Source organism: Diospyros lotus, chromosome 10 (genome assembly GCF_014633365.1).
Source record: "Diospyros lotus cultivar Yz01 chromosome 10, ASM1463336v1, whole genome shotgun sequence".
NCBI lineage: Eukaryota > Viridiplantae > Streptophyta > Magnoliopsida > Ericales > Ebenaceae > Diospyros > Diospyros lotus.
The window spans coordinates 5,752,259-5,777,168 of record NC_068347.1 but is presented as its reverse complement, the minus strand read 5'-3'; the positions used below and the strand labels follow the sequence as shown (position 1 = coordinate 5,777,168).

General features: G+C 35.1%; 1 protein-coding gene across 1 annotated transcript; it reads left to right on the top strand.

The window, feature by feature from the left end:
* The first annotated feature begins 13,092 nt into the window (after positions 1–13,092).
* Positions 13,093–23,907, top strand: LOC127811879 (protein DETOXIFICATION 40-like). Its single transcript, XM_052352072.1, has 7 exons — positions 13,093–13,488; positions 18,909–19,360; positions 20,107–20,286; positions 20,968–21,024; positions 21,113–21,351; positions 22,477–22,682; positions 23,742–23,907. Exons 1-7 carry the CDS (start codon positions 13,174–13,176, stop codon positions 23,784–23,786), a joined length of 1,494 nt encoding a protein of 497 aa, XP_052208032.1. The 5' UTR covers positions 13,093–13,173; the 3' UTR covers positions 23,787–23,907.
* The last annotated feature ends 1,003 nt before the right edge of the window (positions 23,908–24,910 follow it).

Sequence of the window (24,910 nt, the reverse complement as noted above, 5' to 3'; positions counted from 1 at the left end):
ATGCTGGTTTTCGATGCCACTTTGTTCTCCTTTCTTAGTTGATCTGGATGGGCCATCTTGAGGCCTGAACGGAGCATCGAAGGGCCTCCGATATGCCGACCAAAAGCTCGGCCATGCAGACTGCCTCTAACTTCTGGCGAGCTTTGAAACCAGTTCGATCTTGCTCCTTTGACCACCAAAATCTCCAGAATTGATCTACCACTCATGGGCAACAAAATCCCCCTATTGGAACCTCTCAATTCATTCAAAAACCTTGCTGATTTGAAGCCAAAAACTCCTCCCAATTCGACCATCGCAGAACCTCTATTTATAGGCCATTTCGATGCTTTAAATGCCTTTTTCGGGAAAACCCAAGTCCCCTGGAGCCTCTACCTCCCTCAGATCACCCCAAAACCCACCAAAAGCAACTCCATCCTTGCTATCTTAGTGGCCAAACATTCGGGCACTTTCGGCCGAAAGTTGGCCCGATTTCGACGCGATTTTGGCCACTTCTTGTCCAAGAGGCTTGTTTGGCCTTTCCTCGAGGTCCCCCAACCACTTCCTCAAGTCTCCCATAGCCGTTTTTGGCGCTTGGATGGGCTGGTCGGCCATGGTTGTTTGGACGTTTCTTGAAATTGTACTTTAGCCTTAAACTTTGGCTTTCTCACTTTGGCCCATTTTCACAAAGCCCCTCAACTTTACATAATTGCATTTAAGACTCTCAAGTCCTACAACATCCATTTCATTCTTGAAGATTCGAAAAAAAAAATGATATCGATCTCCTGGTAATTTTGAAAAACTACACTTAAGCCTGAATCTTCATTTTGGTCATAAACCCCTTTCGTTTCTTCCTGAAACCGCTGAAGGGTTGTCCTACATACCGAATATGAACCCCCTCAAGGTTCTGTTGACTTCTCGGAAGCCCCCTATGATAATTCAATTTTGTAGCCTAAATCGCAGTTGCATTTTAGCTATACCGAAAATTATTCCTGATTTAGTTTCTTTCAATGTCATAAATCACGCCTTGAAATACTCATCACTGCCATATCATTTTCCTTTGGCATCTCTACTTCAGGGCACTCCCTGCAGTTGATTCGGTCATTCATGGCGGTAAGAAATTATCCTATCTCTTCCATTTGTCTGCAAATTTCACTTTTGCCCATAAGAAAATTTACTCTTGAGTCCTTTTGAAATTCTCGGGTATTACAGGGGTTCTGGGGTTTTGTTAGCATGTGAAGATTGTTCTTTGAAAACACTACACATGTAAGGATCTTATGTATGGAAAAAATCCCGGTAACTCCTTATAGTGGCACGCCCGACGAGGCGGGGTGTTACAATTTAACTTATATATGTTTCTTTTTCTTTCAGCTCCACCAACTTCTCACCTTTCTTTCTAGTTGCAAACCACATATCTGCTAAATTGGGTTCATGACCATTTTTGCCTCCCTAAATAAAATGAAAAGTTTAGAGTAACCACTATCTAACAACACTATTGATTTGTATAAAGGAAATTTGTTGAAGATATATGTTATAGTACCATTTGGTATGCAATTTCTTGCATCAGCTTGCTTCTAGTCCTATGGGCCATGCGTAGGTTCTCTCTATTTTTTGAAGTTCTTTAACTTTTTTCCTATTTAGAGAATTTAATAACAACATAAAGTATATCAATGAGATAAAAATGCTACTCATTAAAAAACTAGAAGTAGAATTACAAAAACATTTGAGATTGTTTACCTTGAAGGATGAAGCTTGAAAATGGTTTTTGACAAGCCATTCCCAATCTTCTTGATCAATCTTCTCAGGCTTTTTTTAGAATGTCTTAGTGCACTATTGTACGGCTTGATACATTTTCTATTCAAAGGGGACCTCCAATTATTCCACAAGGAACGCATGTGGCAAAGTGCATCTTCACGGTGATCCTCCATATTATCATTTTTAAACTTCTCCTACAAAGAAAATTTTAATAAATTAGTAACCAAAATTGAAAGTATATATATCAACTAGTTTTTATTTACCTTAATTGCAGCCCATATGTGGCTCTTCTCTTGTTCTCCAATTTCCTTCCAACTATGAACTCTAATAGGGAAAATATTAAAATCACGAACAATCCATCCCAAGTGTCTTGAAAAATCCTCGTGATTAGGTCCAATAGCTCGATTTTTATAGAAAGTTACTTCTAGTCAGTCATCATTTTTTAGAGTTGCAACTCTTTTGTTCTTGTTCATTTCTCGAACTCTTTTCTCTTTGTCTAACATAAATTTGTTTAAGTTACATATACAATTATGTATTAATGTGTATAAATACCCAAATTATGATAAATAAATACCATCATTTTCCACTCAGGCTTTCCTTTTTCTTAGTGGTTGATGTTGATGTGGTTTGACTTTATTAGGTTGTGATGCAGTTTCATCAATCAGTGGATTGTCTAGGAGACATTGGGAATCAGTTAAATAAACTTATTAAGTTCAAAATAAATACCTCAGGAAATATAGAATCATTCAATTAAGAATAACATTAAAAACTTAAGATGAAAATAATATCAAACCAGTGCACCCAATACGGACTGAACCATCATGACTTTGATTTTCTATTTCTTTCTCTATGAAGCAACAAAAAATAAAAATTAAAAACTTAATAGACCTAGAATCATTTAATTAAAAAATAATTTTAAAACTTTATAAGAAACCAATTTCAAACCTATGCATCCAATATGGACTGAATCATCATGACCATGATCTCTTATTTCTTTCCCTGTGAAGCAACAACAAACAAAATGAAAAAACCTAATGGATTCCAAATAAATATCTTAAATGGCTTATAATCATTCAATTAAGAAATAAAATTAAATACTTAAGAAGAAAGCAATTTCAAACCTGTGCATCCAATACAGATTGAATCATCATGATCTTGATTTCCTATTTATTTTTGTGTGAAACAAAAAAAAAAAAATTTAAGGACCTAATAATATCTTAAAAGATCTAAATCATTCAACTAAGAAGTAATAATATCTCCAAACCTTGTCCTTCAACATTTTTGGGTAACTTGAAAGGAACTGGGTGTGTTGAATTATACTCATACACAAAGATATGAATGTTTTTTTCTTTATGACTTTCTTGAAACATTTGAAGCAAATCAGCATCACATGTAACCCGCATCTCATCTCCATACATGATATTCATCCCAACAGTATATATATGTCTAAATGTTTTCAACATGTCTCTAGCATGTTCGTGTAAGTATACTTGTCTAGGTCAACTTCTAATTCTAATTCTATTTTGTTGTTCTTAAAGTAGAAAAGCAAATTGTGTAGCATCATTTTACCTATCACAAAACTCTTTGCTTAGATCATAAGAAGATGCTATTAATTGAACAAATTCAAGGGCCAAAAAGCATACAGTAATACAAACCTGGGTTCCCCAACACCAACCCTTTTATTGCCTCAGAAACAGAAGGATGTGAACTTTTACTAGCTCTTTTTTTTTTATTTTTCTCTTTAATCAAGACTTTTGATCCTATATTAGAAGAACATGTTGACCTTGAAGTTGAAAAACCCCTTCTCCTTCCTCTAAGTAAAGTACCTGGAGGTATGAAGACATGTCTACCAGTCTTTGAGCCTTCCTTGTCTTTTGTCTCTTTCATATTGCTATAAAGCACAACCAAAATAAATTAGTAACATATACCAAAATAAACATGCATGCACAATAAAACTTGGTATGCGCAATATAAAACATGCATGCACATATAAAAGTAAATGCAAAAGAGTTAAAATTCATAACCTTAGTTTATTTCCTTTCTTTTCTTTGAATTAATAGTTGTGTTAACGACCATTGGGTCCATGTCTTCCCTTGTCCAATGCACACAATCACCTATATCCATTGAGTTAGTAGCTTGAAATTTGGGTGGGATTGATGCATTTTGAGTGCTGATTTCAAATGTTTGATTTACATCATCAATGTCATCATCATTTTGGAATAAGAAATCATATGAATCACGAGGCTATGTTTTTGTAACTACATGCCATCCTTTGATGCAGTTGCCATCCATATAAAATACTTGGGATGCTTGATTGGCTAATACAAAGTGATCATTAGATTTCAAAAAATGGCATGGGTTAGTGGATATGAATCCATATTTATCGACCTTGATGCCTTTCTCTGTGTCATGAACATCAAACCATTTGCATCGAAATAGTACTACTCTATTGTTACAAAAATATTGTAACTCAATTACTTCGGTCAAAATGCCATAGTAGTCTATTTCATCCATCCCATTTCCGATATCACCAAGTACAACTACTCCACTATTTTGTGTTGTTAATTTTTTATCATAATCTTCCATATGAAACCTATACCCATTGACAATGTAACCATTGTAAAATGTCACATTTTTTAATGGCCCATGGGACAATGACAACATGTTCTCATCTATGCTGCTCCAATCTTGACTATGTAATCTTGCAACCTACAAATCAATAATTTTTATTGAATTCACATATACTAAAATAAAGCATAAAAAGAATCATGATACACTTACTCTGAACTTAAACCATCTAATAAAATTTATATTCCACTCTTGTTTAGATAGTTGTAAGGCTATGGCTGATTGAATTCTAGAATACTCCATGTAGATGTGAAATAGTTATTTATATCCAGTATAACAAAATCAAAAGCAAGTGTAATTAAGATTAAAGTTGGATCTTACTCGATAAATGGATGAACTTCGCTACAATTCCTTAGAATGTATATATATATGTGTTTCATTCTACTCATTGTTTTCTAGATCACGGGTAATTCCACTCCCAAAGGTCTCTCACGTTGGTTGAACACAAGTAAACCTCCACCGTGCACATCACCCTCGTAATTTCTATCAAGCCGGTTAAACTTTGTCTCTATGCTATGCAAGTACCTTGAACAAAGCATCATGCACTCACTAGTAATGTATCCTTCAGCAATGGAGCCTTCCAAGTGCGTTTTGTTATGAACAAACTATTGACGTAAGTTGTTAGAATAAAGAAATTATAGGAATCCATTTTAATGTAAAATCCCATACTTCAAGGATTAACCTCAATTTCAGCCATAAACTTTGTATAGCCTAGAATACCTCCCTAAAATTACTCTATGTACCTATATATCATTGTATTCAGTTTTGAAGGAAAATCTATGAAAAAAGAAGGGGGAAAACCAACCTTCCAATTTAACATGGTATCAGAGCGTGGTGTGTTCCTATGCCCTACCTCTCATTCCTAATCTCCATCGCAGTTGTAGCCACCACTTCAGACCGCTAGAATTCATGGCAAAATCCACTGATCTGATGCAACAACTCAAGCCCCAGACCGAATCAATTCTTACCAACCTAACAACCAAGATGATAGAAGTCTTGACCAGATCCCAGACCTCATAACCCACCGCATGTTGAATCTTCGACTACTCTAATCAGCATTAAGTTAGATGGCTCTAATTATGCTTTATGGTCCCAAGTTGTTGAGATGTATATCTCTAGCAAAGACAAGTTGGGATATATCAATGGAGACTCTCCCCAACCTCCAAAAACTGATCATCTTTTAGGAGATGGCGAACTGAAAATGCCATTATAAAGGGATGGTTGATCAATTCAATGGACTTGTCCTTAATGGCTAATTTCATTCGCTTCCCAACTGCAAAATAGGTTTGGGATTCTGCTACTACAACCTATTTTGATGGGACAGATACGTCTCAAGTTTATGATCTCCGGTATCGTGTGACTCACATGAAACAAGCTGGCGAATCCATTGAAAAATACTATAATGATCTTCAAGGCTTATGGCGAGAAATTAATTTTCGTCATCCTAACCCAATGGAATGCACTAGAGACATTCAAAAATACAATTCAATTCTATAGGAAGATCGAGTTTACCTCTTCCTCAATGGATTAGATGACCCTCGGAGTGATATGCTCTAGTTAAAACCATTCCCTACGATTGAGTAGGCCTACGCTTATGTTTGACTGGAAGATGTCAAGCAAATGGTAATGACACCAGGTGCAAATACTGCTTCTGGAGTGGTTATGGCATCCAAAGGAATCAAGGCAGGCTACTATCATACACCACTAAAGATAGGGGTTCTTTCTCTAAATAGTGGAAAGTCAAATCTTTCATCCAAATCTAAGGCTCCATCTGATGGCATGAAATGCACTCACTATGGCAATGCCAAACATACCCGTGAAACTTACTTCAAGTTACATGGATATACATATTGGAGGCATGATCTTCAACCACGAAAAAAACGTGAAGCTTCTGCTATTGATGAAAGCACAGGGAAAGCTATCATGGTCACCGGTTAATCCTCACTATCCCTCACCTCCCAAGTAGAATCTTCACATAATCCAGGTAACTGTAGTACCACACTTCATGGCTCTACTCGCAATGATGATGACAAATGGATTCTCAAGTCTGGGGCTACAGACCACATGACGTTCGATTCTAATGATTTCTCCCATACAACTCCGCCAAGGCGAAGTCATGTTACTTATGCTAATTGGGTCACTTATCCAGTTACAGGGGCTGGAAATATGACCCTATCTCCTTCTCTTTCATTATCTCATACTTTACTTGTTCCATCTCTTTCCAATAAACTAATGTCTATAAGCTAAGTTACTGCTGATCTCAATTGTGTGGTATTAATGTATTCTACCTTTTGTCTCTTTCAGGATATTCTCACCAAGGAGATAATTGGGTGTGGTACTAAGAGGGAGGGATTATACTACGTGGATGACTTCAGTCCGAGCAGAGTCAATCACATGCACCATACAGTTAACAATAAAGAACGACAGATTTGGCTATGGCACCATTGCTTGGGACATCCATCGTTTAGGCATTCGAAACACTTATTTCCAGATTTATTTTCAAATATAAAGCACTCAAACTTTTAATGCACTACTTGCATTTTAGCCAAGAGTAATAGAGTTTCTTATCCTGTGAGCATGAATAAAAGTATAATTCCTTTTGCTTTAATACATTCTGATGTCTGGAGACCTTCCCCTATAATTATGTATTCTGGTCATCGATGGTTTGTGATTTTTGTTGATGATTTCACCCGAATGACATGGCTTTACTTACTAAAACACAAAGATGAAGTATTTGGTGTTTTCAAATCCTTTCATATCATGGTTTAAACACAATTTTCAGCTAAGATCCAGATCCCTCATTCTAACAATGTAGGGGAATATGCTAATCAACAATTTCAAGCATACTTTCATAATCATGGTCTTCTCCATGAGACCTCATGTTCTCAGAGCCCACAACAAAATGGTATTGCCAAAAGGAAGAACCGGCATATCGTAGAAACTGCACGTTCTTTATTGATCGGGGCACATGTGCCTAGTCACTACTTGAATGATGTTGTTGCTACAGTCGTGCATTTACTGAACTGTATGCCTACAAAAGTCTTAACATTTCAAACTCCATTGAAGGTTCTTTCTAATCGTGTCCCATTATCTGCTGTTTTGATGATTCCTCCCCAAATTTTTAGCTATGTTGCTTTTGTTCACCTTCATAAGAATCAACGAACTAAGTTGGATCCATGAGCAGTCCAATGCCTATTCTTGGGGTATGGCTTACATAAAAAAGGGTATCTGTGCTTCGATCCCACCACCAAATGTACCTACATCACCATGAATGTTACTTTTCTAGAGTCCAACACCTTCTTTCCATCATCGGCATCCAATTCTACTCTTCAGGGAGAGCTTTGAGATGAAGAACAACAGAATTGGTTGAGCAGTGAAGGGCTAGATGTTAAAGACAATCCAACACATATGAATGATGGAAATGACATAACTGAATCGGATGTTCAGATTTGTTCAGGAGTTGATATGTATCTAAGAGCTGAGCCTGTATCATCGGCAAATGCGGAATTTAAAGATGAATCCCCCCACTCCTCAGTACCCGATCCTGATGACCCTCTTTTTGAGAATATTCCTGAGGTAAGCTCTCCTACCACGCCTTTACATACTAATGCCATGGATACATCTACAAGTAATATTCTACCTTTTAGACACAATCGTGGCAAGCCACCAAATCGATACTCTCCGGGCATAGACGACAGACGATCTAAGTATCCGATAACCAACTATGTGTCTACTCAAAGGTTATCCAAACCTCTCAGAGCATTTGCACATACACTTTCCTCGTGTAATATTCTCAGTAGCATTGAAGAAGCCTTATCAAATCCAAAATGGGCTCAAGCTATAAAGGAAGAATTGGAGGCTCTACAGAAAAATAAAACATAAGCATTAGTCGTACTCCCGAAAAGAAAGAAGACAATGGGGTGCAAGTAGATTTTCTCCATTAAATACAAAGGGGATGGGTCCATTGATAGATATAAGGCGAGACTAGTGGCAAAGGGGTATACACAGGCATATAGCATAGATTATTAGGAAACTTTCTCACGTGTAACCAAACTAAATACTGTTAGAGTTCTGTTATCTCTTGCAGCATATTTAGATTGGCCATTGCACCAACTTGACATAAAAAATGCCTTCCTCCATAGAGATCTTGAGGAGGAAGTTTACATGGACATTCCACCAAGATACACTGCTTCCCTAGAGGCAAAGATTGCATGTAAGCTACAACGAGCATTGTAAGGATTGAAACAATCACCTCAGGTATGGTTTGGTCAGTTTAGTTCAGTTATGAGAAAATATGGCTTTCAACAAAGCAATTTGGATCATACACTCTTCCTAAAACATCGATTGGGAAAGGTGACAGCTCTAATAGTCTATGTAAATGACATGATTACTACAGGGAATGATGCAGAAGAAATCTCTAGACTCCAAGAGCAATTGTTAACCGAATTTGAAATGAAGAACCTGGGAGGACTTAAGTATTTTCTTGGGATTTAAGTAGTTAGGTCAAGACAAGGTATATTTCTTTCTCAAAGAAAATATTTACTAGACTTGCTATCAGAAGTAGGATTGTTGGAGTGTAAACCAGTTGATACTCCAATTGTTCCAAATCATAAACTTGGAGAATATACAGATCAAGTGCCAACGGACAAAGAGAGGTATCAACGGTTAGTAGGTAAGCTTATCTATTTATCTCATACTCTCCCATATATTGCTTACATTGTAAGTGTAGTGAGTCAGTTCATGCACTGTCCTAGTGAAGACCATATGGATGTTGTAATTCAAATCCTTCGTTATTTGAAGTCCTCTCCTGGAAAAGGACTTAAGTTCTCAAAAATAATCATTTGAATGTTAATGGCTACACGGACGTTGATTGGGCAGGAAATATTTCTGATAGGAAATCCACATCGGGCTACTTTTCATTTGTAGGAGGCAATCTTGTTACATGGAGAAGCAAAAAGTAGTGGCATTATCTAGCGCTAAAGCTGAATTTTGAGAAATGGCTAAGGGTCTTTGCGAACTTCTTTGGCTTAGAAGGTTACTAATTGAGATTGGCTTTGCTCCAAGCTCTAAGATGAACCTGTTTTGTGATAACAAGGTAACCATTGACATCTCCCACAATCCTGTCTAGCATTATCGCACCAAACACTTTGAGATGGATCGGCATTTTATCAAACAGAACCTTAAAGAAAAAATTATTATGTTCCCATTTGTCAAATCAGAAGACCAGTTGGCGGATATACTCACAAAGGCAGTGTCTACAAGGAACTTCTATGAATCACTTGACAAGTTGGGCATAAGAGATATCTATGCACCAACTTGAGGAGGAGTGTTGGTGTGAGCTGTTAGAATAGAGAAATTATAGGAATCCATTTTAATGTAAAATCCCATACTTCAAGGATTAACCTCAATTTCAGCCATAGACTTTGTATATCCTAGAATAGCTCCCTAAAATTACTCTCTGTACCTATATATCATTGTACTCAGTTCTGAAGGAAAATGTATGAAAAAAGAAGGGAAAAAACCAACCTTCCAATTAAACACAAACGATTTCAAATTGTACAAATATCTCTCCATAGGGTACATCCATTGATATTGTACGAGCCCACCGACCTTAACCTTATTTTCCAAATGTAACAACAAGTGCTCCATTACATTTAAAAAAGATGGAGGAAAGATCATCTCCAACTTGCAAAGAGTGACAAAAATTTGAGAATCAATTTGCTCTATTTCTTTCACCCTTAATGCCTTACCACTCAATTATCTTGAAAAACAAAGATAATTCAATGAGTGCCTCACATACATCATTAGGAACAATGCCACGTAATGCACTAAGAAGTATGTGATGAATAAGAACATGACAATGATGGCTCTTCAAATCGATAATTTTGTGGTCTTTGAGGCTAACACATTGAGATATGTTGGATGAAAATCCATTAGGAACCCTTAATTTTTTCAAAAATAAAAGGAATGCATCCTTTTCCTTTGGAGACAAAACATAACTTGCAGGTGGTAACAAAACTTTGTCCCCCTGTACAATTGGGTGTAGCTCTGGTTGTATGTCCATTGATTTTAAGTCAAGCCGAGACTTTAAATTGTCTTTAGTCTTTGCCTTAGCATTCATGATAGTTCCAAGGATGTTATCACATATATTCTTCTCAATGTGCATCACATCCAAATTATGTCATAATAAAAGTGTACCCCAATATGGAAGCTTGAAGAATATACTATTTTTGTTCCAATTAGCTCCCTTATTTCATGATTTATCTTGGTCTTGAAGTGATGAGATTTAGTTAAAGTAATCCATTCAAGGTCTTGCACTTGTTTCAAAACATCTTCACCAAAAAGTAAGTTTGGAGCTACCCCTCTTTCCTTTGTACCATCAAATGAAACCCTATTATTCCTCCATTTATGATTCATAGGCAAATAACATCGATGACCATATAACATTGTTTCCCACTGGTAGTAAGCCTAGTCGAAAAAGTATTCTTTTTTCAACAAGGATATGCCAATTTTCCTTTTGTACTCTATCCAGATAAAATCCCATAAGCAGGGAAGTCATTAATCATCCACATCAAAGCTGCATGCATTGTAAAATTTTGACATGTTAACACATCAAAGGTTTCGACACCCAATTCCCATAGCTCATTTAATTCATCTATCAAAGGTCGGAGGTAAGTATCATTTGCATCCCCTAGTCCATCTGATCCTGGGATAAGCATTGACAGAAGGAAATTATACGGCTTCATGCAAACCCAAGGCTCCATATTATATGGAATAAGCACTACTGGCTATATACTATACGGTGTTCTTGAATTAGAAAAAGGTTGAAAGTCATCGCTAGCAAGACCAAGTCTAACATTACAAGGTTCTGAGGTAAAATTTGGATAGACTTTATCAAAATCCTTCCATGCCATTGAATTGGCTGGGTGTCTTATCACTCCATCATCTATTCTTTTATCAAAATGCCATCTCATAGAAGAGCATATCTTGGAAGACATAAACAACCTCTGAAGTCGTGGATTTAATGGAAAGTAACGTAGAGTTTTTACTGGTATTTTCTTGCCATTTGTTTTCATCTTAAATTCTCCACTACGATAATCTTTCTTCCATCAAGAAGCACCACATACCTTGCAACAGACACATCCATTGTATGTCTTCCAGTACAACATGCAATCGTTCACACAAGAGTCATACTTTTCATAAGATAAACCAATGTCATGCAATACCTTTTTCGCATTATAATATGAGTCTGGTAAGAAAGACCCTTCAAGTAAGAGTTGTTTCAACAATTGCAACAACATAATGAATGACTTATTACTCCAGCGACAAAGACTTTATATGCAACAATTTAAGAATTACAGATAATCTTGAAACTAGTGAACTAGGATATATTAGTTGCTCAATGTCATCTTGTAGAACTGCTTAGCTCCATCATTCGGTTCCATTTCAAGAAAATTTTGGGTACCTAAAAATTCAACATCTCCACTATTTTTATCTAATCCTTTAAACTGAGTATACAAAATCATTTATGAATTATTGGATCTCATCATCACTATCATTTGGAGCACTAGTATCATCTTGTAAGATCTCAATTTCTTCATCCTCAAACTCAGATTGAGGCTCATTGCTCATTTCACCATGATGATATCAAAATGTATACCCTTCAGATATTCCATATATCATTAGATGTGCCCTAATAGACTCATGAGTTCCAAAATTAGCGTTGCAACATTTCATGCATGGGCACCGAATCTTATTTTTAGCACCCAACTTCTTTAAAGCACAATCTAGAAACTTTTGTACCCCTATTGGATAAGTTTCATTAAGCCGATTATTGACAAGATTCATCCACTCCTTACTAGGTGCCATTATTTCGTAAAAGAATAACAAAATCTTGTACTTCACCTAAATAATATAACAATAATATCGTTTAGCTAAGCCTTAAGAAATAGAGTTGGCTATTCATAACAAAATTTAGCTTCTTATTATTAGAGTTAGACTTTAAACTTGTATGAACTTTTAAAAAACTAAACTTTAAAAGCAAGTAAACAAAAGTTTAGGCCAACTTATTACTTAAACTATTAAAAGCTTATTGGATCAAACACCATGAATTCTAGACAAAAGTTGAAATTATTAAACTAAAAGAAAATTAAGAGAAAAAGGTAAAGAATATAAATTTAAAGCTATCGTTGACTAAAAAGAGTAAAATGGGACTTCTAGATCACAATTAGATATTTAACTGTTCAAGAAAATAATTCTTATATAACAAGAATATTAAAGAAATCAACTACATTATTATTAACTTTAGTTTTTATATAACAACCAAGGCCCAAAAGTTGTTTGGCCAATAAATTGTAAATAAATATATAAATGGTCAAGCATGAAGTTGTCCTATTGTTAATAACTCTCTTTTTTTTTTAGTGCTAATAGATTAAACACATGTTGCACTATGATTAGCTCCCACAAAAGAAAACATAATAATGTCTTTATAATTAAATACAGGATTCCTCACCCATAAAGATCCATTTTCTTATTGTTAAAACAGACATAAAAAGAAGCATCAGTAATACTTTATTTTCTGAGTTGTTGGGCTGAATTATGAAAATTCGGTCCAGTTTTATTCTGGGGAATCAATCCTTTAATTAGGTTCCCCCACCACACCAGTAAAGAAAAGTTCCTACACAATTTGGCTGGCTACATATGACGTATAGTTATTTATATACACACACGTACACACTTCCTGATCATCCCACCACCAGTACTATACGTGCACCGGCAAAGCTGCCTCCTCCGCCACCGCAGGCAACTCCGGCGATGGAATCTCCACCATCTTCATTACCAATTATTCATGACGATCATCCACCGCCGGACCCACAGAAACAGTTGAGCAGTGAGCTGGAAGACATACTGTCCAGCAAAGAAGCACCGGTCTTTCGCCGCCTTCGAGCCGCCGTCGGGGTAGAAGTGAAGCTGCTATGTCGGCTCGCGGCGCCGGCGGTGGGCGTTCACCTGATTAACTTCGCCATGTCGGCCTCCACACAGATCTTCTGCGGCCACCTGGGCAATCTTCAGTTTGCTGCTGCTTCTCTTGGAAACAATGGCATCCAAATCTTCGCTTTTGCCCTCATGGTATTACGTCTCTTTCCTCATGTGATATATATATATATATATATAGAGTAGATATATGTGTGGAAAGATTTAGTTTAATGATTAGATGAGTATGGCACTTACCTATGATGCAAAAAATGCCTTCGAGATGCGGTTTTGGTATTTTTGAAATATTTTCTCTATTAAAATGTCAAAAAATATTAAAATATATTTTTATGTTGTTTCTGTAATTTTAAAAATATTTTGAGACTATTTCGTATTATTAAGAAAATATTTAGGATGTGTTTCTGTTCATGAAGAGATTAAAGATAAAAACAATTCGTCTCTAAAGCTTTTCCATAATTTGTTTTCAAAATTTGTTTAAATGCATTATAGAATTTATATTTATTTTAGATTGAATAATTATTTTTTATATTTATAAAAATATTTTTCTTTTATTTATGTATTTTTTTTGCATTTCTATTTCTTAATTTATTTATTTTTTATTTTTATTTCTGTGCAACCTAAGTTATTACCTTAGTTATGGGAGATTAATCCTCTTTACGAATATAAATTTATTAATTTTAAATTAAGTTATTTAAAAATTATAATCAATGTTTAGACAGGATCAAGCCATCAACTTCCCATTTTAGAATTGGGTGTGTGTATTATGCATGTGATATTAAGTAATGAACTAATACAATATTATACTTTTTGACCTTTTGGTTCTTTTCTAAAGTGATTCAAAGAACTGAATCTTTTGTGGGTAGCATCAGTACCAACAAACCATGTAATGGGGAATATATATATATATATATATATACACTAATTTTTTAATTTCTTTTTATCTTTTGTTCTTTTAAACTGTTATTGAAGAAACAATCTTATCAGAGTTCTTTCTACTTTGAGCTTGTCGTTTCTAAGTTATTTAGTTTTGAAACTATATACATACAATAAAAAAAGATATTTGGTGAATTAATTAATTGATCTATCTCATCTTTGATAGTTTTTATTTAGAAATTTTTTATTTTTAATTATTAGGGTTGTGACTTAGTGATATAGGATAATACAAGTTGTATTCAAAAAAATAGGTCTACGATTAGCTTAAGTTTAAGGAAAAAGGCCCACGGAACAAATACATCGTGAAACCTAGTCGAGAGACTTGTAAGAGACCTGGGCGAGAGGATAGTTGACTAACTGAGAGTTTAGTCGAGTAATCAAGCCATCGCGAAACCTGGTCGATAGGCATGAGAGGGACTTGGCCTTGTAACTTGTGAGTTACCACCGAAAACAAGTGACCCTTAGCCCAAGTGATTGAAACCGACACCAAGTAACCTCGCCCGAGAGCCTCTTAATTCGATGCCTTCGAGATACCCTCTTGACAATTCATAAGTCACTTGGCAACTTTTATTCGAAAGACTCTCGAGGGCTAGTTATTCCGATATCCTTACCAACAAATCTAGAATAGAGCCCAAAATGCCCACTGAAGATTGTGGGTCTCCCTCCACTTGTTAGTCTTCCCCTATAAATAGGATAACTCTCCTCCAAGCCAACATATGTTTATTACTCTACAGAGACTACAATTGTACTTGCTTTCTAAATTTCAAGCATAAGATTAACTTAAGCGTCGAAGGGTCCGCGAGTGATCTCACCTGCACCCTTAACCAATTTTCAAGCACTAACTAACATCTCGAACGAGTGAGAATCATTAAACTCACAAGACTCAGTAACTACGCCAAGATTCAGTATAGTGTGATCAAGATGACACGTTGGAACTCCAAAACTCTTTTCCAATCATACACACCCTAGCTAGAGTCTTTCAAACCACAACCAACTGAAGCCATATAAGATGTTCACCTCACGCACGGAGGTCAATGGATACCATCAATAAACATCTGTTTTCATACACTATTTCATAGAGACCATACGGAAAGCATACCAACCTCTCACACCAGATGATTCTACTTAATAGCAAACTGCGGACACAAGTACACAACAAGTCTATTGCCTCTGATTTAAGGGAGCAAATATATAATAAAAAACTAGTAACAGATCATTAATCCTCTCAATTATATGATATGTTACGAGCGTCAAATTCAATAGATATTCAATTAACACGTACCCACATGTCTATTATTTGTATCTCATACTAATAAAAAAATAGTAACTCATGTGCTACTCCATAATCGATTAATCATAATTGTCATCTAAGAAATCTTAGGACTAGAAATATCTTTAAAAATCATTGTATTATAAATTTTTGTCATATATTCTTAGTATTTTAAGAATAAAATAATTAATAAATCTAAAAACCTATTCATACACAATTAGAAAGCAATAAATGAAGATATGATTATTCTATTGATTATAAAATTATCATATAAATATCTCTATTATATATTAGATATTATCTAAATTTAACATTAAAACATACAACAACAAAAGAATCCTCTCTTTTTTTCCTTAAATAAGAAAAAGTTAGAGAGGAAGTGACAGTTGGTTTTGTAAGCAATATGAGAGGAGGGAACACGTAGCTTGAACATGAGTGGTAAGACACGTCGTAGAAAAGTGGTACACTTATTACTTTAAAAACAGAACCACGTGCACAATGAATTAACTTTCCTAGCCCAAAATTTTAAACTAATAAAGTGGAGGACTCTTGATAACAACGTGACACGTGGACATACCCCCCCCCCCCCGGGGAACAATCCCTCTCAAGAAAGTTCAAAAGACAGGGTTCTATCAGGAGTAAGTAAAAGTTCAAATAAATTGAATTTAATTGAATCGAATTGATAAATTTAATTGATTTGATTTGATTTTTTAAAAATAATGATTCGATTTAATTGTTTTTTCTTAAAAATTGATTATTCGATTCGATTCATTTATTTTAATAAAAATAATCAAAAAATCAAACCAAACCATATAACCCCCCTCTCATATGGGCACGACACCCCATAGTATCTGTCTACTATCTATTGTCTTCTCATCATCCTTTTCTCTCTCTCTCTCTCTTTCTAGCCATTTTGTCCCCTTTCTCTCTCGCCATTTTTGTCCTCTCTTCTCTTCAAGTTTTCAGGCACTGGTCGACGACACTACCTCATCTCTTCGTCTCTCTCTTCTTTCTCCCTCTACCATCTCTCGCCGTCATCGATAATGAAGACAAAGATGAAGGCTCTTCGAGGCTTCATAGATCAGGCACTGGCCGACGGCATTGCCTCATCTCTTCGTCCCTTCTCTCTCCCTTCACCATCCCTCGCTATCGTCGATAGAGAAGCCAGAGATGAAGATGATGTCAATGGGTTTTTAGTAAGTTTTCTGGGTACTTCTCTTTTACATGTTGAAATCTAGATCTACTAAAATTCAACCATTAGATACTTTTGATTTTTGGGTATGTGGGTCATCGTGGTTGGGAGAATCCGATGATCGATCTTGATCATAAGAATCATCGATCGGTGACAACAGCAAGGCCGAACTAATGTTTGATCTCTTGGTTATTGTGTGTTACAGTTCAGTTTTCGATTCGATTTGGTTATCACAGTTTAGGTTTTAGTTAGTTCGTTTTCGAATAATTTAGTTTGATGGGTTAGTTGGTTAGTTCGGTTCATGATTTTTGGTTCGATGTGGTTCATGATTTTCGATCGATTTGGTTCGATTATAACCGATTGCACACCCTTAATTCCATTAACCCTCTTAGAAAGGCTTAAGGCCATTCACCTCCCCTAACACTGAAGGAAACTTGGAGCTTTAAATTGGCATAACAAAATGAATTAGCCATTAATGCCCAGCTCGCTTAGCTCAAAGGTTAGAGCATCACATTTGTAATGTAATGGCCATCAGTTCGATTCTGAGGGTCGATTTTTTTTATTTATTTAATTTTTTCATAATTGAGAATATCCTTTTAAAATTAAAGAATATTAAAAGTGTTTCCCATGGTGCAAGTAATGGAGTTTCTAAGTTCTCTTCGAGTGGCCAGGGATAACTTTTGGTGGAGATAGAAATGTCTCATTTAGTGGATTCTGACTATGTGTCCGTTTAGGAATATATAAGCTTGCGATTGCATGCGATTTATTCAAAGGCAGAACTAGAGAAAAAAACTAGTCTTCTTTAAGGTTAGGTGGGCGAACTCGAACGCCTAGGTCACAAAAAAAAAAATTATTGATTTATCACTTGACCATTAACGTGAATAATAAATGCACGTCACATCACCATAAATATTCCACTCATAGATAAGCCTATTAGGGTGACAATTACATAGAAAAGTAATCATTTCCTCCTATGGTACTCAACCCTCACTCCCACAAGAAAAAAAAAAAGGGACAAGTGGCTAAGTCCCAAAAGACCTCTCATAATGAGGTGTTTGAAATCATTGCACACTAGGAAAACAAAAAAAATCTCTAGAACACCACATATTGAACACAAGGTTAAAGAAGAAAGGGATTATTTCCTCGAGTTAAGTTTTGAGCTCAAATTTTCTATCTAGGATTCTCTTCAAGTTCAATTCTCAAAAGAAGAGAAAGGTAAAGAAAAAGCTTCACCTTGCTTCTTGTTGCTAAATTGATCATTGAAGGGGCTTCCCTAGGTCATCCTAGGCAATTTGATCAATGTTTCCTTATGCAAACCTCAAGTGTGGATCTATCTGAGCATCCATTTTAGGGGCTCTAGTCTACAACACAAATATATCGGTGGTCGCTTTAGATGTCATCACTAACATATATAATTGATATATTATTTGAGTTAGGCACCACACACCCTTTTGTTGTCCACCTCACCCCATCCGCCTTGCACCCCACCCCCACTTTAGGGGCACTAGTCTAGTTCAACACAAATATATCGATGGTCGACACTCTAGATCTAGATGTCATCATTAACATATATATATATATATATATATATGTACAGAAGAGTTAGGCATCCCCCATCTATAATACTCCAAGAACCCAAATAAGAGTAGTATATATCGAGAATAAGTAAGAAATGAAATAGTATCAGCTGGATAACTTTTGGATTGAATATAGGCAAAGAACTCCTAGGTTAAGTATGCTTGACCCGAGGAAACTCAAGGATTGGTGATCCCTTAGAAAGTTTGCGTATGCCCATTAAGGTAAGTTATTCTGATCCTTCCTATCATTCGATATAGAATGTTACACCCCCTCCCCCCCCCCCTCTTCCACCCCTTTTGTTGTCCTCGTCACCCCACCCCACCCTCACTTGGGATTCGTGTCAGGTAACATATCATATCTATATATATATATATATGCTAATGTTATTTGTACATAGAGGAGTTTGTTCACTTTTTTGTGCACTAAAAAATTGATGGTAAATTCATACCAAAAAAATTGTGAAAATTATTTATAAAATTATCAATTATTTTCAAAAATTAGGTAATTATTTGGTTTATAATTTTTGGGTGCAGAAGAATGTTACTAACATTAATATATATGTGTATATATCTACACGGCCAGCTTGGGATGGGAAGCGCCGTGGAAACACTCTGCGGACAGGCATATGGCGCCGGGAAATTCGAAATGCTCGGAATTTACCTCCAAAGATCGACTCTTCTTCTCACTGCCGTCGCAGTAGTCCCCACCATAATTTACATCTTCGCCAAGCCGATCCTCACATCAATGGGCCAATCCAAGGAGATCGCATCGGCGGCGGCTTCGTTCGTGCTCGGCCTCATCCCGCAAATCTACGCCTACGCCGCCAACTTCCCCATCCAGAAGTTCCTGCAATCGCAGAGCATCGTGACGCCCAGTTTGGCAATGTCGGCGGCGGCCATGGGGCTCCACCTTGTGCTGAGCTGGGCGGCAGTGTACAGGATGGGGCTCGGCTTGTTTGGCGCCGCGGCGGCGCTGAGCTTGTCGTGGTGGCTGATGGTGGTAGCGCAGTTTGTTTATATAGTGGTGAGCCCGAGGTGAGTTAGAAATCTTAAATAATCTTTTGTTTCGTTTTCATCCTTATGAAATCGCTACTTAGATATTGATTTATAAGTAAAATAATATAAATGTTGACTGAATTTTACATTAACTTATAAAAAGGTCATTAAATTTTAATTAAATATAAAATTTCATAATTATCGTCGATTGTTATTAAAAAAATTATCAAAATGATGATGTTTTTGTATTTTAAAATTGTATACTAAATTAAAATTTAATAACATTTTGGATACAAATTAAAATTAGTAAGTTTTTTATCTCTTAATGTAATAATCATTTGTGCTATTTAGCCGTCTACATTATTAGACATATCAATATCTCATTAGACTCTTTTAATTGTATTTAATAATAGTTATAGAATTATATACTTAAATTAAAATTTAGTGACGTTTTGAATATAAATTAAAATTTAATAAATTTTTTACATCTTAATGCAAAATTCAATTACTATTTATACTATTGGGCAATGTTATGTTGTCTATTGTCGGGCAACATAACATTTACCCGACAGTGAGGCGTGGGGCCAGCGCCTCCCTCAGTGTCGGGCAAATGTTATGTTGTCCGACAATGAGTAACATGACAAAGCCCTTATACTATTTAGTCATATTTGTATGAATGCACAACCCTTACCCTTAATTGTTGAGTGTCACTCACACAAAGTGTTGTAGTTTCTTTTGAAATAGCATTCCCACAATATATATATATTGTTATTTGTCTTGACAAGGTGCAAGCACACTTGGGCGGGTTTTAGCCGGCAGGCATTCTCTGGATTGCCGGCGTTTTTCAGGCTATCGGCTGCTTCGGCTGTGATGCTGTGCTTGGAGGGCTGGTACTATCAAATCCTTCTGTTGTTGGCTGGCCTGCTGCATGACCCTAAGTTGGCTTTGGATTCTCTATCAGTCTGGTACTAATATATATATACACACCCTTTATTTTATTATTGTCAAAAAAAAAAAAGGAACAAATTGTCACTCTCCCTTACTTTTAAACCTTCGAATAATCGATCAAATTTATTTTTTAACTCTTTAATTTCGTCTCGTATAAGCTTTTAATTTTTTTTTTTTTTTACCTAACATCACACTTAACTTTTAAAATTATCCACCGTATCTAAGAAATACTAGTTTTTTGGACACGAGACACCCTTGAGTTAAATCGACTGAAATTAAAAATTTCTTTAAGCCAAAATTAGCCCTTTTCTCCTAAATTTTAAAGATAAATAAAAATAAAATTATAATTTCATCTCTCGATACAAATATGATATGCTTTTCAATATAATTATTACTATCTTATATGATCTCCTCTCTTATTCTTTATGAGTTTTTTTTTTTTTTCCTTCTTTGAGTAAGGTTTGAGGTTGAGGTTTAAAACTTTAGAAATGTTAGTTTAACACTCAAGAGTGACATTTCGTGTAACACTTCGATATTAATGTATTATATACTTATAGTAATTAGAGATAATCAGAGACGTAATACAAAATATCAATATAAGAGTGTCACACAATGTATCAATCTTAAATATCCAAGTGGTATTTCGATTAAAGTTTTAGTCCTTTTTATTGTTTCCTTTTTGGGTTTGGCAATTGCAGCATGACAATCTCTGGCTTTACCATCACACTCTCATTTGGGCTTAATGCAGCTGCAAGGTTTGTCCTTTTGATTTTGTTCTTACTCTATTCTCTAAAAATTTCAATTATTGTGTCATGGAGAATTTGATGATATATATATAAGCAGTGTGAGAGTGGGCAATGAATTGGGAGCAAGACATCCAAAATCAGCGGCATTTTCAGTGGTAGTAGTGAACACTGTATCTTTGCTCATCTCAGTGGCTGAAGCAATCACTGTGATTGCACTCCGAGATGTGATCAGCTATGCCTTCACAGAGGGTGAAGTTGTAGCCAAAGCTGTATCACACCTCTGTCCACTCCTTGCCATCACTGTCCTCCTCAATGGTGTCCAGCCCGTTTTATCAGGTCAGTCCTCCAAAACCCTACATATATCCATACATATATATATATATATATCATTTGGGTTCTTTGTTTGATGGCCACTAAGGTGGTAGGTTGAAATGCCGGCGAGGTCAAAGATCTTGAGTTCAAGTCTCTTAATTTCTAAATGTTATTTCTTAGAACTCACATCACCCCTATGATAGTGATTCGGGTTGAGGGGGTGAAGGAGCCAATTCCTACCACTAAAACCTAGTGAGATATTGTTGTGCCCCTAAGCCCTAGTAATCATAAGTCCATATGGTGGTGGTAGATTGAAATGCCGGCAAGGTCAAAGATCTTGAGTTCAAGTCTCTTAATCTCTAAATGTTATTTCTTAGAATTCACGTCACCCCTACGATAGTGATTCGGGTTGAGATGGTGAAAGAGCCAATGATCCTACCACTAAAACCTAGTGAGATATTGTTGTGACCCTAAACCCTAGTAATCGTAAGTCCATATAATGGTGAATTCGTTGCTAGGTCTTATACACACCGCTTGCCACACTAATGAAAATTTTTTCTCTCATTACATAAATCTATTTTTCATTTCATCCAAGAAAAGCCATATTTTCTCAACAATATCTTTGTCATTTGATCCAATAAACTTCTATTAAATATGAAGAGATTTAATAAATATTAATAACTCCCTGACACAATATTAAAGCAAATAAATCTATTAAATAATGAACTATTAGATAGACTCTAAAATAAGAATGAATGTTAAAATGTCAACAGGTGTCTATTATTGAATTCACCCCACTCGATAATATCCATTCACTCACACAATATATACTTAATAAGATGAGTGAAGGTGCAACCCATTGAGATTAAACCCTAAACCCTAAACCCCTAGCTAGAGCCTCTAAAACTCCTTACTTAATTAACATATAAGTAATATGGGCACTATTATGTTGCCCACCGTTGAACAATATAGTAGTTGCCCGACAGAGAGAGGGGGGGTGGGGCTCATGTATGTGGCGTGAGTTTCACATATATGGGACCCACCTCTTCTCTCTCAGTCGAACAATTGTTATGTTGCCAGACGGTGAGCAATAGTTGCCTAAGCAATATATGTATGTATGTATGACTGACATGAAAAGCATGCATGTAGGTGTGGCTGTTGGGTGTGGATGGCAAGCTTTTGTGGCATATGTGAACATAGGGTGTTACTATCTGGTTGGAATCCCATTGGGCTGTTTACTTGGTTTCTACTTCAAATTGGGAGTGAAAGGCATATGGACAGGGATGATAGGCGGCACCCTCATGCAGACCATCATCTTGATTTGGGTCACTTGTCGAACTAATTGGACAACTGAGGTAATTAATTAATTAAGCATATTATTTCCTTTATTTTCAATTTCAAGTTTTTAATTTTTAAGGACGATGAGTGCACGCAACAGCGTGATTCATGTGACAATAATTGTGATTCGAAATTTAAATTTGATTATAGTCGAAATAAATTTTCAATTAAAGATTTTTTTCTTTTGTAACTTATTTTTTTGTCAAACTATAAATTTATATAAATTATTTTATATATATATATCTATAAATGAGTGTTAAGTTTATAAATAAATACCCAATACAGTAGAATTATTGTAAAAATATGATCATAGTGATATTTTGTTCTTTATGATCATAATTTTTTCTAATTTAAATTTTTCATAAAAAAAAATCATCCGTTTGTATGTTTGATGGTTTGATTATGATTTGTTTTCGATACTAAATTCGTACTGTTCAAATAGAATTTCCATCTCATTTGAACGTCTATTTAGTCCAACTACTCAAACCAAATAGTATTATTTAAATTTTAAACTTTTATCTTTAGTGGGGGTGTCAAAGGTTCGGATTGGTCCGATTCTATTAGAATCTAGTTATTGAACCATTTTTAACGGTTTCAAAAAAATAAGAACCATAACCGAACCATTACATATAAAAAATCAAACTATAACCAATTCGTCACATCAGACCGATTTCGGTTCAGTTTCGATTCTATCCAATTAACATTTAGCTTCTAAACATTTTCGCAAAATATGAAATTACAAACAAATTTGTTAACTAAAATAAACTCATAACTTCATTAATGCTTCAAAAGGCATTAATGAACCATAGAACTAGAACCTAACAGTTGAACCATAGAACAAAAGGCACGGTTCGTTTTGGTTTGGTCTGATTTACAGATTTTCGGATATTTTTTAACACACCTAATCTTTAGATTTTACTTCAAGGCTCTGTTTGTTTGAGCGTAAAAAAATTCTTAAGAAAAAATTATAAAAAAGAGAGCAAAACATGAAATTTGTTCTAAGTAGTCTAATTTATTTTTTTAAGCTATTTTATTAAACTCCCGTTTACTATTCTAATAATTTAATCTGAATGCAGGTGGAAAAGGCAGTGAAAAGGGTGGAGAAGTGGGAGAAAAAGTAACCGTTACCCTCAATCTGTTGAAGGGCTTTCAAAATTTTTAACCATTTTTGATGTATTGGTTGGATTAATCACAAATCCTCCACCCTCAGAATAAAATAAAATAAAATAAAATAAACCTAATTTCAACATTATAAGTATTTTTTAACTATATGCGATACAGTTATAATATTATTATCACTTAAAGATGATAATTATGAACTTGTCTAGATAAATACTTATATTAAAAAATCTCGAGTTTAGAGACAAGTTCAAAATCCTTATTAGACAGCGAGTCGAGATAAGTATAAGTTAAGTTGGACAGAAATAAAAATAGGAAACAGATACGATAAGAAATGAAAATGAAAAAATAATATTGTATTTTTTTTTAAAAAGTACAAAATAGAAAAAAAATAAAAGAAAAAAATATAGGGATATTTTTGTAAATATAAGTTTTAATATAAAAAAAAATATAAAAAAATAGTTATTCAATTTAAAAATAAACATAAATTTCTTAATACATTCAAGCAAATTCCGAAAAAAATTAAAAATTTTGAGTTAGAGACAAAGAACATTATGCCTTTAATCTCTTTATGGACAGAAATATATTTTTAAATTAAAAATAATATTTTCTTAATATTATGAAATAGTCCTAAAATGTTTTCAAAATTGCATAAATTATCCTTTTTTTTTTTTTTGACATTTTAGAAATATAAACGTTTCGGAAGCATCAAAATGATGCCCCTAAAACATTTTCGTGCACCATAAGGTACAAACTCTCTAACCATCATCTTCGACCTAATTTTTGTAATATAATGAATTTTTTCTATTTTATAGTTATGGTTCACAAATTATGAAAGGGGAAAAACTGAAAAGTGAAAACTAATTTCTACATCTGATATCCCCTTAGCAAATTAGCATCGCTCCTCAAAAGCCACAAGCCATTAGCAAATCGAATGAAGGAATAAATCTCGATAGCCTGATTCTAAGCTTTGTTTGTCCAATTGATCAATTTGATTAGTAATAGAGCGATATGGTTTGGATCTAGAGAAGCAAAATTGTCTTTTCAATAGCTTGACACATTCTCGACCCACCTCTAATTTCGTGACATGTAACGAAACCAAAATAGGCTGAATAACATTTTTTAA

Excerpts from the sequence above, each read along its gene's own strand:
- LOC127811879 (XM_052352072.1), top strand. The coding sequence starts at position 13,174 with ATGGAATCTCCACCATCTTCATTACCAATTATTCATGACGATCATCCA. Across the intron at positions 21,025-21,112 it reads GGGCTTAATGCAGCTGCAAG|TGTGAGAGTGGGCAATGAAT; the intron begins GTTTGTCCTTTT and ends ATATATAAGCAG. Across the intron at positions 21,352-22,476 it reads TGTCCAGCCCGTTTTATCAG|GTGTGGCTGTTGGGTGTGGA; the intron begins GTCAGTCCTCCA and ends GCATGCATGTAG.